Here is a 20,310-nt window from a genome sequence, read left to right as displayed (position 1 = left end):
CTACAAATGTAGTGTGCCTCAATTCCCTGATAGTACTCATTTATATTTGTTCAGTTTTTTTAAACTGATATTGGCTATAATATTGTGATAAACATAGTTTTAGGTAGAATCTTGGTACATATAACAGGGTCATAAAATTTAACTCACCACATTGTTAAGTCTCAGTTTGACACATGCGAACAGAGGGAACAGCATGGACAGAGCTCAGTTATCTTGTTCTCCCTGTGCTCAGGTCTTGCAGAACACTGCTCTTTAATGTGAACTTATCCAAGGATGAGTGTAGAAAAATAGTCAGGAAAGCAGATCAAAAGTTCTTGCTCAACAATTTAAGGTGTTTGACCTCTATTCTGTGGGCCAGTGTTTTCAAGAGTAAGTAATTTATTAGTTTAATGGCCACAACTAATATTTTCTAAAATGAATGCGATACTGTAAAACATATAACATATCATGGTAGTTCAAAATGAATATGAGTTTGTAAAGTATTATTTCAGTTTTGTGTAAAGTATCTGGGTATAAAAGAAAGAGAGAAGGAAAGTTTGTGAATGTATTTTTTATGTGTAGCAAAACAACAACAAAAAAGAAAGACAATGTTGTAGGCGATAGGAAGCCATTGAGCAATTTTATATATGGGAGTAATCCGTCTGCATTTGTATTTCTAATAGAGAAGTCTTTTTCTCAGTAAGAAGGTTAGATTTGGCATTAAAATTATCTGGAAGTAGGAAATCATATTGGAAGCTATTAAAATTTTGTCACGTAAAATCATCATTACCCAAACTTAGGCAGTGGTAACGAGGATAAAGAGGAAACAGAGGTGTGAAAGATATTTAGGCAAAGAATTGACAGAAATGGATGACTGATTTGAAGGAACAGCAAGCAATTGATAATGACTCCACATGTCTTTGGCCCAGGCAACTGTGTGGATAGAGGGGTACTTAACTGAGATTAAGAGTACAGGAAGGCAAACAGGTTTTGACACAATGAGTCGTCATCTCTCAGAAGATGCACACTGGATTTGATGACTATTCCATTATTTGTGATGTTCAAAAGTTTCAATATAGTACAGGGAATTAATTCAATTTTACTGGATAGAAGAGTAAGCGGTGGATAAGAAGGTAGAAACTGTTTAAAATCTACCTATAAAAAGTATGACTTTGAAGAGCAGGCAGTTGAGGACATATAGATATGCTTTCTTCATTTGTCATTTATATATTTAAATATATATTGAATGCCCACAATGCCCTGATCTTTTTCTAGCCAGATAATATTTTTCATATTAATTATATATAGTTACTTTCAAAACAACTCATCCATTTAATTATTTCTTATGTCCCAATCTTTACTTGTGAAAATCCCAACATTTCATTACTTTTTCAGGCACAACTATGTAATAACTAAGTTTTAGCAATTAATTTCTCTGTATATGTATCTCATCTGTGGTTGATAACATACATGAATTTTTAATTATAAAGGGGACAACCACTTGCTTATAATGTTGTAGGCATGTATTATTTAAGCAATCACAAGTTATTTTCACATGTAATCCCTACAATAGCATATGAGCTACAATAGAGGATTAAAGTCAACTGTTGGGTTGTGCGACATTTCATTTATTTCCCTGAGACCTGTTGGCTCTTCAGACTTTAGTACAGTTAAGGTTACTTTTCTATTTTGTTATGATATGTGCTCTTAAAGGCTAGGCAACTATAACTTATTTTAAGATTTACCCAGTGAATGACCCTAGAATATTTTAAAATGGTAAAAGACAGTCATTTCTGCTTTCGAATTGTTTTATACTTATCCTTTCCTCTTAAGTCATGCAGGTACTATTACTGTAATTCAAGTCTGTATTATTGTCCACTTAATTTCAGGAACAGCCTCTTGGCACTTGGTCTCCATCTTCTGACTCATTTTATAGATCCATCCAGCATAGAATGCCCACCATATAAACTCTGAAAAGTACTGCCAAAATAGTCATTCTAGGTATTACTTTGTGACTTTGCCTTATTCAAGAACCAACATTCATTCTTTGTTAACTACTGCATAATATTCAGACTCTCTTGAAAGATTTTCCAGCCATTATAGCCCAATTCTAAATATAGGCCTTGGGGATACATCATGTCATGCCCTCCCCTGACTGGTGCTTTATCAGACTCCTAGTCCTCTTCACATGCCATGTACGCCTCTGGAATTCCTGATGGGTTTCCTACTTAAAGTGGTCTTCCTTCTCTCCTCCATACACACTTGTCCAAACTCTACGGAGACTTGGAGCCCTACTATCTTCCTCATGAAGCACATTTACAAACCAGCATTTATTGCTCTTTCAGTTCTAACATCTATGTAGTCAGAATCTTGATAATGAACTATTCTTTTAGATGTGATGGTTTTCTCTCTTCTATGAGACTGTAAATGAAGAAATAGTACAGACACTTTATGACATAATTTTTTTGTACAGTTGATGTTTTCTTGATAGAAATCTGTCCTCATTATGGTGCTAAATCATATAAGTGCTCATTGATTAATTGAGAGTTAAATGACCATTATGTTTTCTGGCATCGATGTTTCATGATTCAATGATTCAAAACCACTTGACTTTATCTTTAGAAAATATTTACTCAAAATTCTGATGAGACTTTCAACTATTTCACCAAATACCTAAAATAAAAAATTCATTTGCCTAGTCATATTGCTTTTCTACTTTTATTTAAAACAGTTAATACCTTTAGGGCTTTGTTTTTGTTGTTGTTATGGTTTCTCTTTTTCCACTCTTGTATCTCTCAGTAATGACCTAAAAATCTCTACAGCTGTGTAGAAATAACTAGGTAATAATGTTATCTAACATATGAACTTAGTTTTTTTCTATATAGTTAAGAAAACTTAGTTACATAAAAATATAATTCAGGGCTTTTAAAATACATTTTACCTAATGAAATGGTAGCCCTGATAGCAATTTTTACTCAGTAATTTTACTTTTCTGAAATAAATAAGATGCCAAAATCTGTCTTCTTAAGAAATTGGTTACACAGACTTTTTCACCACGGTGGCCTGAGCAATCTGTAAATCAATTTCTTTCTTTGTGAACTTGTCTGTTCTATTTAATTCAGTCTGGTCATCCCACATAGGGTTGAACACAGAAGTCCATGTCATTTCAAGTCAATTTTTCTTTGTGCCTTAGAAATACTCATTTCCTGCGGTGAGCCAAAAAAATAGCAGCCAAATATTTTATTTCCACCAGAGATCCTAATCTGATGGTGAATTAAGCTAGTAGACTCGTTAACTTACTTGTGCCTTACATTGTCACTGGAATAAGATCTGATACTGGAATATGGGGTTTGCTTTTCAGTTTTGACAAAAGGCAAATCTTTTCATTATAGAAATAGGACCTACTTCTTTATTTCTTTATAGACATATAGCAGTAATTTAAAAGTAAGAGTGTATTTGTGTAACCACGTAAATAGTATTATAGGCAGAAATGCCGTTACAAGATTACTTAAAATAAGTCCTAGTTATTGTAACATGAAACATTTCTGAAATTATTTCAATTTATATTTTTGGAAAGAGAGTTAACAGTGGGTTGCTTCTCCCTCTGTTTTGACTCTGATCAATTTCCTTATAAATATAGACTGATGGATTTACCAGATAGAAAATAAATGAGGATCCTGTAGGGTTAGCTATGAATTAATTACTGAACTTGGAATGCTTTTAGCTGGATATTTTGCTGAAAGATTTCACATTGTAAATAATCCTGCAGTCTCTGCATCTCAGAGCTTCAGCTGCCCTGAGGGATCATTAGTTATATAACCAGCACACAGAGATGTGGGACTAGCAAAGTCTAACATTTGAGAGACACTTATGCCTACTAAACTCATCCTTGTGGAGAGCAAAACACTCTTGGTAAAAGGAGACTTAAGAAGCTGTGTCTGACGAACTTGGGAGGTTCCTGGATATTTATGTGGATTATGCTACTACTCCTTTTTTTGTATCCTTTGCAAATCATTTATGGAGCTTGTGTTTTATGTGAGTCTGATGGGTTAGACCTCTGTGATCATGCAATTTATATAATGTTTTACTTTTTAAAGATTAAATCTTTATAAAAGTTCTGTGAGGCTGGTAGCACATGTGTTATTAGCTACATTTTAGAGAAGAATTCATGCTATGGTGGAAATCGAGAGCAGTAGCACCTATTTATTTAGCTCTTAGTACGTATCAATCTGATAGGCCCTTAATTAACTCATTTATTTTGCAATTATCCAGCATGCAGAGGACTATTTACTGTGAAACAAATAAAGCTTAATCTTCAGGACCCTTCTCTTCAATGGGTTTCTAAGACATTGGGAGAATTCCTAGAAATTTGTTCACATGGTCACGTGATTGGTAAAATTTGCCAAAGTAAGATTCTTTAACCATGATCAGTTAAGAACATTGTCTTTCCACTCCATCTTCTCTTTGGCGTTCTTTCTTGTGTTGAGTGGTGTGGAAGGAGCCAGCAAGGAGTAAATTCAATTAGGGATTCATTTATTCGCGGTTTGTGGATTATCTTTACATGATGAGGTATACTTATATGGCTTGCAGTTAATATTTATGAATAATTAATACCTGTAATCTTAGTATAAGAATGGCTTTCTGGAATAATTTTATCACTCACTATGTTATGATAACGAAAAAGGTCTAAGGACAGAGTTTGTACCACGGCATGCATCTGTCTTGCCCAGAACCTGAACTCTATTGGTAGTAGGAGAGAAACAAGTTATAAGACATATGGAATCAGAAGCTAGTCTGTGGAAAATTTTTCACAAATTTATAGTGTATATATGAAAGGAATGTAACAGAGCTTCTCCTAAATTTAAAACCTAAAATTTTTATAATACTTACCAATAACAAGATGTGAAACTGAGAGGGACATCTCTAAGCTATTAATAACGAGAAACATTTTTTAATCTAACATGTTAGAGAAACTTATTCTTTCTGTTGGAAATTAAACTGTAAAATTCTCATATGAAGAGGACCTCCGAGATTGCAAGCAAAAAAAGAAACACATGATACACATATTGCAGAAGTATTTCAGAGAATTAACTAATAAAAACATTGATATTTTCCTGAATTTTCTGATACTTTCAGTGTGGGATTTTCACTTAATTTTTTAAATTAATAATTTGTTGTAATCTCTTTACTCACTCTAAAAAGTATCTTTTGTATCTATTTTGTATTGCAGTTTTGTATCAGTTTTCCTAAAAAGAGTTATACTAAATTTTATGTTCATCAGGCCCACGATCTACCCATGCCTGCAAGATCAATATTATTCTCCATAGTTTGCACATGAATAAGTTATTTATGCTTTGGCCAGGACTAAAATGTCATGTAATATGCTTTTTTCTATTCTATTGAGCTTCCTTTTGTCTAGATTAAATCAATTATAAGGGAGAGAAAAAAATCTGATGCTATGCAGAAGGCCATATACATACAATGAAAGGAATAGATAAGGATAGGCAATTCAGTTATTTATTCATTAATTTTATTGAGTGCCAAATATGAGGCTATTTTATTTAAATGGAAAAATAATGCAGATTTCCCAATGCTGGCCAATGTACAAAATATTATCCCTTATAGCTATCCGTACATTCATTAAAGTAAATTGTCTGATGCATAGAATCTCTCTTGATTAATGATATTAATTTATGTATGATTTAGAGACTATACTTCAAATGAAAAAATCTGGAAATATTTCTGACATTGAGATTCTGAACCTATGTCTGGGACTTTGTAAAATATTTAATTATAAAAAGATATCTCTTTGAAATTTTAAATATAACCTATCTTTATTTTGTAGATAGACTATTGCCATGTGGTGTTTTTATTTTAGACACATGCAGAATTTAAACAACTTATCTCTGAAGGATAACACTCTTATTCAAAATGGTGAAACTATTCTAATCTGGATGGTCAAGAAACAGAATTGAAAGCCTTTTCTGCAACAGAGAGTAATTTGGAATCTACTTAAGAAAGAGAGTGACCAATCCAGGTAGACAAGACTTGAGTTTATTTATACGATTCATATTTCCCTTCTTGAAAGGACATTTACAAACTTGATTTCAAAAATAAAGGAACTTCTGAATGACAAATGTTCACGTTTTAATTTCAATATTACAGGTATACTCTTTTGTGATAAATTATCAGTTGAAAATGTTCCAGTGGAATCTGGTATCAATTAATTTAACACTTCATATAAGGAATAATAAAACATTTATTTTCAAGTCTTACATATATTACTTAAAATAGATACAAAGTTCAGTTTGTAATTTTTAAATTTTACTGCTATTTCAAGCTACCTGAAAGAAAATACCTTAATGGAAAAAAATGTTTTGATTGTTTTCAATAAGCATGAGTTTTAAAACAAGCACTGTTAGTAACAGTCCACCCACATATTCTTTAGCAATTACGTAGGTCAAATAATGTATGATATTACCCTGAAGAAAAGAAATAATATTTGTTGGGCAGGCGCAGGTTAAATAATATTTGAGACTATTATAATATGCACCTTAGAATCAAATTCAAGAAGTTGATTGATTAAAAAATCTAACAATGCACAAATTCATAAATAATTGTTTAGTTTCATCTGTTAATATTAACCTGCATGATTGAAGCACACTGAAAATGATGAGATGCGATAAGGTAGTTAGAAAAATTGTACATGATTGTTTGCTTGATGGAGGCATCACTGTGTTAAAATTCTCATACACATTTTCCTGTCCAAAAATATAAACTTGCTTATTTTCCATATATACAGGTATCCTGTGAAATCCTGGACTCTGAAAAGAAAAAGGTTGAGGTATAGCATTGAATAAAGCATCAAATGCATGATATTTCCGGCTGAAATTCAGCAAAGTTACTGTCAGCAGAGAAGAGCTGATTGGAGTGTGCTTCTGAACGTCTTCCGGGTTTTTGCCCTCTGAGAAATTTCTTGGCGACATCAAATAATTGAACTCTTCAACATCAATATATACAAAGGCATTTTATTATTAATCAAAGAAAGGGAATTAGAGTCATCAGAAATTACAACTTTATTTTTTCATCATACATATATTTATTGCCATCATAGTTCTGCAATTGTCATAAAGTTAGAGTCAGATGGAATTCAGAGGCACGTGCAAGTTTTGGAAATGGACACATAGATAACAGTATAGAACTGTACACAAAATAATTACAATTTATTAAACACACTGTTTTAGCACATCCTTAATGGATGGGAATGAGCACCATATCTTTTATGAATATATATTTTTCTCTCTTTTCTTTTTCTATAGCACCAAAGAAATCCAAATAGGGAAAGAAGAGATGAAAATGGGGAATAAAAAATAAGGCCTGTTTCCATCTCAGCCACACTATCTTATATTTTTATGATTTTCAAACCTTTTGTCATGCGATTCTGCCCCCACAAGGGCATCAGTATTTCCTAATTGGTACACATATACTTAGCAAGTTGTTTTCTATATTATCCTTATTCAAAACTTGCATGTGGCATAAAATGGATTGGTGGCACCAAGGTATAATTTCTGTTGATTTCTTATGTTCTTTGTCCTAATCTTAGCCAAGAAAACAAACAGGACCAACTTCAAATCCAAACTTCTGATTCTGATCACCAAAGTCATTGATCATTACATCAACAATAGGTACTTGATCAATTTTCGGTGTGTTGATTTCAATCACAGTCTTTTCATAGCCTTTTCTGGACTGTAAAGTTAAGCAGAAATAAAAAGTTATACAATCATTTCATATTTTTAACATACACGCTATTTTTTTCTTAAGCCTCTGAATGGAGGTAAGAAGCTAAGAAAGAAGAGAGCAAAAAAGAAAAATTTGCTGTTATCTATGTAATAATGTTTTTTTTAAAGATTGGCACCTCAGCTAACAACTGTTGCCAATCTCCTTTTTTTTTTTTTCTGCTTTTTCTCCCCAAATCCCCCAAGTACACAGTTGTATATTTCAGTTGTGGGTCCTTCTCCTTGTGGCATGTGGGATGCCGCCTCAGCGTGGCCTGAGTGGTGCCATGTGCACACCCAGGATCCGAAGTGGCGAAACCCCTGGCTGCCGAAGCGGAACCTGCAAACTTAACCACTCAGCCACGGGATGGCCCCTCTATGTAATAATTAACTCTGCTTGCTATCACTGATGACATATTAGTTTTAAATTTTGAACAATTTTTAAAAAATTGAACAATGTTAACAATTACATTTAATATTTAGCTGTAATTACTCAACTATAATACTCTGATATATTGCAGACTTGCAGAGAATCTTATTGAGTTGATAAAAACAGTTTACTATGAAAATTGATGTTGAGAGCCAGCCCTGATGGCCTAGCAGTTAAAATCGGGCACGTTCCACTTTGGCAGCCCGGGTTCAATTCCCGGGTGCGAACTCGCACCACGCATCTGTTAGTAGCCATGCTGTGGTGGCAGATCGCATAGAAGAACTAGAAGAATTTAAAACTATACACAGCTATGTACTGGGGTTTTGAGGGAGAACAAAGAAGAAAAAGGAAGAAGATTGGCAACAGATGTTAGCTTAGGGCTAATCTTCCCCTGAAAAAACCCAAAAAACTCTCTATGTTCAGGCAGGTTACAAGCTACCTTGGGGGAAAAAAAAGAAGGAAAGGAAATTGATGTTGATATTGGGTCATAACCTACGTAAAAACCATACTTACCATTATAATTATAATTAAGATATATGTAGTCAAATTTTCTTAAGAAAACTTTGAATATAGTATAGGAATTATAATGTAGGAGGAGTCAAAACATTTTTGCTGCTTATATTAGTTTTGTAAATAATCATCAATATATTACTATTGGGAAATCCTTCCAAAACACTTGTTCCTTTAATTTGTTCCATTTTCTCTTCTTTCATCTACTTGTCCTCTATCACTTTGTTGAAGGCATGGGCCTATTTATTTGTAATTGTGACTTCTCTTCAGTCATCAACACTCGGCTAAAACAATCAGCTTTTTAGGATGCTCTATGGGCTCATTTTCTTATGTGGAATTCCCATATGTGTGAAAAAGATCGTTCCAGAAGAGAAAAATAACAAAAACAATCATAATGTCCTAAACTGGTGTTACATAGTACCAATGAACAAGCCCCTCGTAACCCAAACACAGGAATCAGAATAATCCATGGCATAAACAGTATAATAATGATTCCTTTAGCTCTCACTTTAGAATCTCAGATTAACGAGGCAAATGAAACAAAGTTTCTGATTTTTTCTTCACTTCAAGAATAATTAGCTGTAATACTAATCAAATGTCAGGAGTAAATCCATAAAAATAACACATGATCCAGATTACCTTCTGTTATAGCTTTAAAAATGTCTACATGTATGTTTCAGAGTTTCTGTTTGTGTGTGTGAACATTAGCAGTTTCTAATATATATTTTAATATGTCAATGTTAAGCATCAAATCTTAATAACCCCTGACATGCATTTCATGAGAGAAATCTGAGTCAGGCCAAGCTGAGATGCTTCCGTGCTGCCTCTCCCCTCTGTGAGAGAAGGCAAGCGGAGATCTTACTCACCGCACAGCCATCGTACAGCGCTTTGATGTAAGGGTTATTGTCATAGGACATCTCCTCATCATTTGATCCCAGGAATCGAAGTGCTTTGTCGTAGCTTCCTGATGACACATCATACCAGGCTACTGACTGGTGACAGTTGTAGGTGAAATTTTGCCGAGCAGAGGCAGTCAGCAGTTTCAGGAATGTCATTTGCACCATGTTAATGGAATTGCCTTCAACATCTAAATATGAAAGCTGGGAATGAAAGATTAAAAAGATATGTAAAGACTCTTTTCCTCTTTTACGTTATATAAAAATAAAATTATTATGCAGAGGGAACTGTAATCCAGAAGCATGCAGATTACTCAACAGACTCATTTTAACTTAATGAAAGAAAGTATGCATGGAGAGTCAGAAGACCTAGGGACAGGATTTTATGAAATCAAGATTGTACTTCCACCTGGGTTACTGTAAGCAGTACTTATCTTTGAAAAAAATCACTTTATTTCCATGTTTCAGTTCCCTAATCAGTAAAGGTTGCAAAAAGAAAATGCTTTTGTTTCCAAGAAATCTTTCATGATATTTTCTATCTTTTTAAATATTAGAGTGGTAGAATAGTGAAACAATGAAAACTCAAGAATCTCAGTGCAATGCAAAGGTTAACTATTTTTATGTTGTTAAATTTTGCCTACTCCTTTAAAAAATTTCATAGTATGTCTACCTAACCCAAATCTTTGAACATATTCCTGCATTTTTCATTTTGAGGTCATAGTCTTCTACGGTCTTTTTGGTCTGATTTTCAGTACAAACCTGCCTGTTTGTCCATACTTAAGTAATGTGCTTATTCACCACTGTTTCACCAGCACCCAGCATAATGCCTGAGACAATGCAAGTGATTATTTGTTGAGTCAGTAAATACTTACTCTGTATTTCAAGCAAAAAAATAGTCTTAATTGCAAATTACTAAAAACTGTCTCTTTTATCAAATTCGTAAACTGTTTTATTGGATATAATTGAAATATCTGGGGTGCTGAAAGAAATAAACCTAGATTTAAAAAAAATAATTAAGGAATTCACCCAGATTATAGATTAAGTCAATGTAAAGGCAGTTATCTATGACTTTCTTCCTTATTGTTGATTTTACTTAATCCTTACTGATTAACAGTTCAGATGATGAGGATCCTTGTAAGGTTGGAGAACAAAACTATTTGGAAAATGTATTCTAAGAAAAACAAAACAAATAAAACCCTACACATGGTTCTGTGTATGTAATTTTTGACACATACATAGATAAAAATGTAACATGGATGTTTAATGTACAACTTAAAGACTGATCTAGAGAATTACATCCAGTGAAAAACTTTACGAAAAGTTGTTGTGGGTTTGCATAGGATAATGACTGCAAAAATGGTCAGCAATGAAAAATAATGACTTTTTAAAAGAACATTAAATTGAAAAATTATCTGGATAAGTGAGAAACTTTAATTTGAATACATTCTAATTAATATTTTAAACATATATACTTTAAAACAGTTTTTAAATACAAATTTAGTTTCAGCATCCAATCTTAAAATATCTCTAGAAAATTATGAACAGTGACCTGGTAATTGTATGGAAATATCTAAGTAAACTTGTGCTATAATAAAAATAAAGGGTCAGGCCAGTCAGTTCATTTTATCGCCAAATGTAACAATCAGAAAAAATATTTCATATTCCAAATGTTTTTGTTGAAATGGAAAACAAAGAATAAATTAGGTTTCAAGCAAAAAGAAAATGAAATATTTGGAGTCAGAGATACTAAATAGATAATATGTGCTCTGTACCTGATATTTCTAACATAATCCATTTTTGTGATGTCTATCTCAAGTATTTAATAAAATGCATATTTTATTTGATCATATTATTTTAGTAAATTGGGCATATTTCCATTTATTTCGATACAAAAATTTTAGACTTCTCTAAAATACCATAGTGGACTAAGAGACACAGATGGAGCAAACCAGAGAACACACGGAATCCTGCTTAGTATAATTTACACTTTCACAGTCAAGGTCTACAGATATATAATTTGAGCTTCATTTGTAAAGTTCAGGATAAAGCATTTCATGTTTAGGTAATAACATACCAGTTTTCCTCTCTTAAATTCACTAAACCAGCTTCCTGGTTTCTCCTTTGGCCATGATGAAATTCTCACCTGTTGCAAAGGAACAGGAAAATTAGAATGTAGGGAAAAATTATGAACAATATTGTTTATGTATATATCAGTAATCTTCAATAAGACTAAGATGCTAAAGAGCTTTTAAAATGGTCTACCACGGATTACACAGAATGAGATAAAGAACAAAATTTGACATAGATCCTGTGAATTCTCATTTAGTGAAGATCGAGTCATTTTCTTCCTGTTTTCTTTAATTGCTCAAAAAGAAGAAGGTGGGAAAATAACCCAGTAAGGGCATACTAAGGGCTGTAGTGGACACTGGTGGAACACTTAGGTAACCCTTTGCAAAGGAAACCCTTGAAATGCCTTGGCATCAGCCATCCAGGCAGGTTCCATCAGTATTCCACAGTCAAGGGAGGCATCCTGACAGTATCCAGCCAGCCACTAAGGGCGAGATGCTATAGAAAAGTCATTGGCAAAATGCAAGCCTAATCATTTCTTGCTAGGAAGAATGTTTAGAATCTGTTATAGATCTGCATTTATTGTTTTGCTTTGAAAAATCAGCAAAATATAAGGGTATGTAAAGCCTCACTATAGGGAATTTGAGTAATCAGTGTAAGAAGAGGCATTTTCCATTTTCCCACATTTCTTTGGGGGCTAGAGGAGCTTTATTTTGCTTTGCCACATGTCAAGGGGGTCTGGGAAACAGAAGTTGCTTTGTCTCCTGCCCTCACTGCCCATCCTTTGCTTACAAACTTAACTTCTCTCCTCAAGAGAGTAGCCACACATGAAGCTGCCTTAAAGAGTTTCTGTGCCTCTGTATGCCCAGACCATTTACTAAGAGGATGTGATTTATTAAAAGAACACAAATAAAAGTGAAATTTCCCACATAGAAAACATTTGGAGAATATAATTATGCTAGTAAAAGATTTTTCCTTTTATTAATAATTTGCCTTTAGCTTTAAAGATAGAACTCAAATATATTGATACTGCTAGGTGAAACATCAAGAAATGTGTTTGAAGAGATTAAACATTTAAAAAATACACAAGTCCAGAGAATACTGTTATCTTATGTAAAAGATGAATTCTTCATAAAATTGTATATTTTGAGCATAATATACAGCTGTGAATTTTACCACGTGGCAATGGGAATGAAGAATATTATACATGCACTAAAAACTGAGAATCAGCTGTGCTGTGTCATGGAAAGCGATAGAATTTTAGAGAGCAAGCAGGTGCATAAAGAATACATCTGGGTAAAAAATAAAGGAGAGAAGTATTTGTTAACTCTGTGCATCACTTTGGTGACTTATTCATGTTTATGTAAATGAAATGCTCTAATTACCCTGTAAGAAAAGCAGATAAATGAAAATATGACAGTATAATTTTCCTGTTTAGTTCAATATTGCAAAAACATGGCAGAAACTGTCAACAGTCACCACAAAACAGATTGGTACTTACTCCCTCAGATTTTCTGTCTGGATAAATGCAAGTCTCGCCACCAGACGTGAAATTACAGTAAACTTTGAAGGAATCTCCTGAGCAACCTTGGTTAGGATCAATCCAATATTCACCTAGAAGGAGGAAAAGAAATATATCATATAAAAATATATTTATATCAAAAATCAGGGGCCGGCTGAGGGCTGAGTTGTTAAGTTCATGCGCTCCACTTCAGGCGGCCCAGGGTTTTACTGGTTTGGATCCTGGGCACGGACATGGCACGGCTTGTCAGGCCACGCTGAGGCAGCATCCCACATGCCACACCTAGAACGACCCACAACTAAAATATACAACTATGTACCGGGGGGATTTGGGGAGAAAAAGCAGGAAAAAAAAATCAAATGTATTATATATCAAAGTTTATTAGAGAAATAAGGAAAAGTGAATATTCATGGACCTTTTCCTAGATGAATTCCTTTTATGCTTTTGGTCATACGGAGGTATATGTTTGAATAGTTAAACAGTGATCCCTTGTCTTGTCTGCCTCAAAGCTCTGCAAATGCGCTCATGCACTCTGCTTGGAACACCCTCTTTAATTCTTGTCATGCCTATTACTTTTAGGTTTCAGCTTAAATATCACCTCCTCAAATATTAGCATTTTATTTATCTGTGTAATAAATTGCATGTACATTGGAATCACATATACTCAACCCTAAATCCCATATGTATTATTTACTATTTAAGTAATCTGAGTATAGTGATTAATATATTTTTCTTGGTTTATGCATCTGTAACAACGGAGGTGATAGTTATCTACCTAGCCTCAAGGATCATACTTTTGTACTACTTTATAACAAAAACTTCTTTTGTAGTAAATGCACTCTCCCTTTGAATGGGATCCTAAGAAGGTCTATTTTATATATTTAAATGCAGTTTGCTATTAGTGCCATTATCTAAATGGTGCAAAACAAATCTTATTATGTGAATGACCATGATCATTAATTTCGTGTTCGGTGAGTAAAGATGGTTAGTACTGGGAGTAACATAAGATATTCTTTAGATAACTGACAACATGGTTTTGTTAATGAGCATTATTGGGCGTCAGAATTGATATACATGTATGATTACTTTGCTTCCGTCCTACCATTTTTCATGCTGCCACTTCCTTTCAAATATGATTTTGAACTATGTCAATCTGCTGGTTATGCAGTTTTAACATTTTAAAATTTTGAGAATCCAATGCCAATCTGCTTTAACTTTTGCTACCAGCATGTATAAACAGGGAAAGTACTCTAATAGACACTAAGCTTCTACTATATGTCAGTAACTTGAAATGTGTTATTTAATAAAAGCATTTACACTTTTTTGGATTACACCATTAACAAATTCACATCTGGAACAAATTCAAATTCTCAGAAAAAAATATACAAGAAAACAAAAATCATCCAAGGTTTTAGCAACCAGAATAATCACTCTTAATCTTTGCTATTTCTTATGGTTTTTAGGAATGTATAAATTTTGAATTATATGGTAAGCATTATTTTTATCTTGTTTTATTCAGTTAACACTATCATTATATATTCTTTTAAATAACATATTAATAGCTTAATTACTAAGATACCTTTGTTCAATAAATTCAGTATAATGGGGATACCATATTCAATTTGTCTCTGATTTATTCATCTCCTATTTCTATGTCACATCCCTAAATCAGGCCACCATAATCTCTTGCTTAGATTAGTCCAACATCTTCTTAACCAAGCCTCCTTTGATCCTATCTTGCTTCCTTCCAAATCACTTCAAGTCCTTTTCCACTTTGCTCACTATTGTTCAGCCATAAAGGTTTACTTTCAGTCCTTTGAAGACAATAAGCTCTTATTGTATTAAGGTTTTGCAAATATCCCCTCTCCTCTGCCTGGAATACTGTTTTGATTCTTCATATGACTGGCTAACTCTTTAAGCTTCAGCTTTATCTTTATCTCTTCGGCTTAAATGTCACCTCCTCAAATGTTAACATCCTATTTCCCCAAAATGGAATTATCATAATTATCTAAATAACCAGTTTTCTTCATAATATCTGTCATAATATGCTATTATTAATACTTATGATTTTCCTGTCTCCATTATTAGATAATAGTAGCTTGAGAGCATCATCTCTTCTGTTTATCTGTGAATCTCTGCATGAAGAATAGTGCGTGGCACTGCTAAATAAATAAATGAGTAAACGTAATTAATTAACACATTAAAGAATTAATAAAGCTAGTTATTATATGGAAGCCACAGGGAATTATAGTCCACAATGAGCTTTCCATTCCCAAAATTTACAAAATTTTTCTTGACTGCTCAGGTTCTAATGAATCATATGTTGTTTTATAACTCAGTACATGCTGTCATCTTTTACGTTTGATTTTCAATTATGCATGATTACCTTAGTCACCTAGATCAGAAGTCTGCGTCATTCTCCTTATAAATCACTGAATTGATATTGAACTAAACATATCTTTTTTGAATAAACACATTATAAATTTGAAGACCTTGGATATCAGTTTGTATAGGATCCTTAATAACTACCTGTGTTTCAGTTTTAACAGGCTGTGCTGGATTAAGATAGGATTTTACGACATTCTTTCCTTATGGTGGTGGCTGTTTCGGAATTGCATTAAACTTTTCTATCTGTACCGAGTTATTTAGATCTCCATCATAACATTCACTATATGATTGATAATGCAAAATAATATTGTCCTGAGAGTAAAAAGAGTGGCAAAGCATTTCCACATAAAGTGGGAGATTCAAAATCAGATAAAGATCTGTCCCTTGTTAGTTTAGTAATTGTATGAGTTTGGTCAATTAACTTAGGATACTTGAAACTATTTCCTTCTCAGAAGGGTATGTAAAGGTTTTGTTAAATAGTAGGTATAATAAATTATCCAGATTATTAGTACAAATAAATTTTCACAGGTGTTCTGGTTATTTGTGGATCAATGAAATACATTTTTGCCTCAAGCCATCCTAATTCTTAAATATTCTGTTTACCGAATCATTGCTGAACTGATACATCAAATATGATTCAGTTATGCTACTTAATCATGTTAATTTTACTCAAATTAATGTAAAGTAAGTTAAGATATAGGATATAAATAATTATCTAGTAATATGCACATTTGTGTGCACACATAAAATTCATTCTATGATAGTTGTTACAAGGCAAAATGCATTTGTGTTATCTACAATCATCCAAAAGTGATCTTGTCATAATTTAATGAAATCTTGTTTAAAAGACAAGGATTTTCCAAAGCAGTCCTTGAATTACACAGGGTCAATGACTTTTTCCGTCTACAAGACTGGAATTAATAATCATTTGCTTTAGTTTTATTTAGAGACAATATTAAACATTTAACTAGAATTAATGAGCTGACAATGCACCTCAGTAACTTAGAGGCTCAGTACATTTGCTCTGTCATGTATTATTAACATACCATCTGGGAAATCAGGATGGCTTAGTTGCAGGTCTTTGCAAGTTCGGGCTGGGTTGGTCTGAGTACCCATTGGAAACTTCATATGCTCGATGTCTTGTTTCAGGGAATTGAGGGAACCAAATATTTCCTCCATTCCATCCGAGTAATCAAGAATATTATCACCTGCGTCTGCTTGCATGCTTTCAGTATGTCTTCTTGTTTTTTTGGGTGACAAGATTGGTAAAGGCTGAATGACTTCACCAGGGGGACCCTGTAAAAGAGATCACGTGTATGTAATCGTTTACTAAGGTAAAACATACTGCAGATATTAGTTATTATTGGTTATGTCCTTGTTATAAAAATAACTATAGTTGATTTAGCTTTTCAATGTTTTCCCTATTTTCAATGTTTTCTCTAATTGCTACTATATATACGTGTATATATATATATTTCCTTGTATATATACTTTGTAAGTTCTTTTAAAAAGAATCTATTGGAGATATTGAGGTAGGCAGACAATTAGATGATTTCTGAACCTTTTTCTATACAAGTAATATAGCACAGATTTGTGTACACATATGTTTTATACGTTTTTATTATTTATTAATTAGTTCTAATTTACATGGTCTATCTCTACTATTAGATTTTAGTCTCTGAAGATTAAAACACCATTTTAAAGTTCTTGTGCTATCTAATGAGTTGTCTATTGTGTTGATTATAATTTATATAATGAAATATTAAACTTTTAAAAATATGCATTAGTTTGTTTCAAATATTTATAACTTAAATCTTTATAAATTAACAAACTTAAAAGAAATGCAACCAGACTTGAATTTACATATGTATAAGAGTAGCTCTACATCAAATAGTTAATTCATATTCTTACGGGTTGAATTGTGTCCCACAAAAATTCATATATAGGAATCCTAAGCACCAGTACCTCAGAATAAGATTGAAAGTTGGGTCACTGTAGACATAACTAGTTAAGTAAAAATGAGGGCATTAGGGTAGGTCCTATTCCAGTATGACTGGTCACCTTACAAAAAGGGAAAGTTTGAGCGCAGAGACATGCATAGACAGAAGAGGATGTGAAGAGACACAAGGAGGAAACCGCCGTCTACAAGCCCAGGAGAGAGGTCTGAGCAGATCTCTCCCACACAGCCCTCAGAAGGACCAACGACACTTTGCTCTAGGACTTGTGGTCTCTAGAACTGTTAGACAATGCATTCCTGTCGTTTAAGCCACCTAGTTAGTGGTACTTTATTATGGCAGACCTGGCAAACTAATACACATATAGTTTAGAAACTAGCTCAACAAAGGAGACTAAATTTTCTTTTACATGGATCTATCATTTAGCAGTTGTGTGAAGCCTGGAAAATGTCAGTATTACTAAATGGTAACTATTATTGCTTTTATTATTATCATTATATGCAGTAGGAAAGAATGCCAAGCATCTGAACTTTTGTCTTTATTCCTAGTGTCAGGTATAAATGTATCTTTGTGGCATACAACCAGTTGCTTTCATGAAAATGTGACATAAAAATATATGATTTTCTTGAAAAACTAATAAAAACAAGATTATTAGAATATGTAGTTAAGGTATCTCTATATTCAAAGAGTGAAACCAACTAAAAGACAAGTCTTGGCATGTAGACCTGATTACTTAATTAATGTAATTGCTATTTCGTAGAAAATCAGCACTTTGACAGAATGTGCTTTTTCATCTTTCTTATAAATTCAGGAAATTATTCTCAGTCTCAGAATCTTAATGGCCAGAACATCATTCTTGTTACTTACTGGAGGCCCAGGAGGCCCTGGAAGACCACTGTCACCCTTCTGGCCAGCAGGTCCCTGTTAGAAAGAAAAAAGAAGAAGATAAATAGAGAACAAGGCATTTGAGTAGGCTTCACTGAAAAATTAAAATGCCAATGAGAAAAGTACTTACTGTAGACCCTTTGGTACCCTTTGGACCTTGAGGACCCTAGAAAATGCAAAGGCAAAGGTACAAATAAAAATCTGGAGAATTTGTGTCTCTTTGGTGTATTTATAAGTTTACTTTGTAAAATTCTTTTTTCTTGTACTTACCGGTAAGCCTGGAGGACCAGGTGGTCCTATGGGACCAGCAGGACCTGGAATTCCCTATAGAGAGAATCATGCAAATTAAAAAGTTTTTCCCAGTTATGCCATTTTCACATTTTGTGTAACAACACACATTGCAAAATTTAGAAATGCAAAAATACACAAGCATAGCCCCAAATTTTTCAGTGTGAATCTAAGAAATAACTTTTGCAAGATAATCTCTATTGGGTTTTTTAAAAAAAATTTTGCTGTAATGTCTATACATATTTTTATATTCCTGCAGACTTCAGAATAATGAGTTGTATGTGTGGGGGACTCAATAAATGTTTGTGTAATTAACTACTGAGCTGTAATTTTTATGATTTGTAACATAAGCCATATTCTTAATTTATTTACTCTAAGGTTAAATAAATTTCTTTTTGAAAACATCATTGGCTTAAGGAAATTAGAATAAAGATACTCTAAATCACTTCCTTGGTCTTGTTTAAAGGAATGTGTGCAAGTATGTGTGTGCTTACGATTGGAAAGAAGCAGGAAAATAATTTATATCTTTACTCACTCCATCTCCCTTTGCTCCTGGAGATCCCTGAGTTCCAGGGAGTCCTCTGTCACCCTTTTCACCTTGTTCTCCTGGAGGACCAATCAGGCCAATTAAACCAGGATGTCCCTTTGTAAGGCAGAGAACAGAAATTTTAACAATATATAAATTTCAACCATATATTAAATTATAGTCATGAAATAGTTGCACATTGAATTTATGAGACATAAAAAATGTAGATAAACGTTAACCCTTTCTAAATGGAATACAGGATTAAGAACCTCTTTCCCCTCACCCAATAGGATCATTTACTGCTTACATTAAGAGAGACCTGTACTAAGGGTTGGGAGTATTATAGAACAAAATGCTTTCTAAAAATATCATCTTCAGTGTTTCATTTACTTCAAGGGAATTCCGTCAACTAAAAGACCAATCATGACCACTTGTAATAGTGGTGAAATAAACAACTGAAAATTCATTATTTTAACAAGCATCTTATTTTATACAAAATTATTTCTATTCTTCAGAGAGATTCTGCAGTCTGTAAGAGACATTTGGAGACAAAAATAATCCAAAATATATGAATGCCACTCTAAAAAGGCTTATTTTTTAAAAATTGTTTGGTGTAACTCAGCATACCTTTTGGGAGATCAAGTTAGTATTTGAAAGATATTCTAGTTTAAATTTTTTATTTTCATGTTTAAAAACATAAAAATGGGCATTTTGCTACCCCATCTGTTTATTTTCTGATTAGTTATTTTAGTATAACCATATGCTTTCTCCATATGGTTCCTACAAGGGGACATTGAAAAAATATAACACTGAATTCTGGTACATTTTCCACTATTACTTTGTATATTTTATTTTCTCTGAATTCATCTAGCAAGCTAAGGATCGACAGCTTTTTCCTTGGTTAGAATGACACAGATATTTGAAATTTCCTTTTGAGTCATTTTAATCTGCAAAATTAATGCCTCTGTTATTAAGATATCAAAATTGTAATAACACATTCTTTTATTCTCACCTTCTCACCCTTAGAGCCGGGGTCACCTTTGAGACCAGGTAAGCCAGGAGGTCCCTAAATAATGAGAAATAATAAAT

General features: G+C 33.1%; 1 protein-coding gene across 6 annotated transcripts in view; it reads right to left on the bottom strand.

Moving 5' to 3' along the window:
- Positions 1–6,011: 6,011 nt before the first annotated feature.
- The window catches only part of COL11A1 (collagen type XI alpha 1 chain), a 197,539-nt gene continuing 183,240 nt past the window's right edge, over positions 6,012–20,310 (bottom strand). For all 6 annotated transcript variants that reach the window (XM_070608147.1, XM_070608150.1, XM_070608146.1 and 3 more), the window contains 10 exons: positions 20,234–20,287; positions 19,231–19,338; positions 18,678–18,731; positions 18,538–18,573; positions 18,390–18,443; positions 16,614–16,863; positions 13,159–13,271; positions 11,665–11,733; positions 9,561–9,794; positions 6,012–7,725 (listed from right to left, as the gene is read on the bottom strand). In XM_070608147.1, the coding sequence (XP_070464248.1) occupies positions 7,579–7,725; positions 9,561–9,794; positions 11,665–11,733; positions 13,159–13,271; positions 16,614–16,863; positions 18,390–18,443; positions 18,538–18,573; positions 18,678–18,731; positions 19,231–19,338; positions 20,234–20,287 (1,119 nt within the window). In that variant the 3' untranslated portion in view covers positions 6,012–7,578. The remainder of the gene's footprint in view (positions 7,726–9,560; positions 9,795–11,664; positions 11,734–13,158; positions 13,272–16,613; positions 16,864–18,389; positions 18,444–18,537; positions 18,574–18,677; positions 18,732–19,230; positions 19,339–20,233; positions 20,288–20,310) is intronic.

This window comes from Equus przewalskii, unplaced genomic scaffold (genome assembly GCF_037783145.1).
Source record: "Equus przewalskii isolate Varuska unplaced genomic scaffold, EquPr2 ChrUn-13, whole genome shotgun sequence".
Lineage (NCBI taxonomy): Eukaryota > Metazoa > Chordata > Mammalia > Perissodactyla > Equidae > Equus > Equus przewalskii.
Note: the sequence above shows the minus strand (reverse complement) of the source record. Positions and strands in the feature narration are given on the sequence as shown.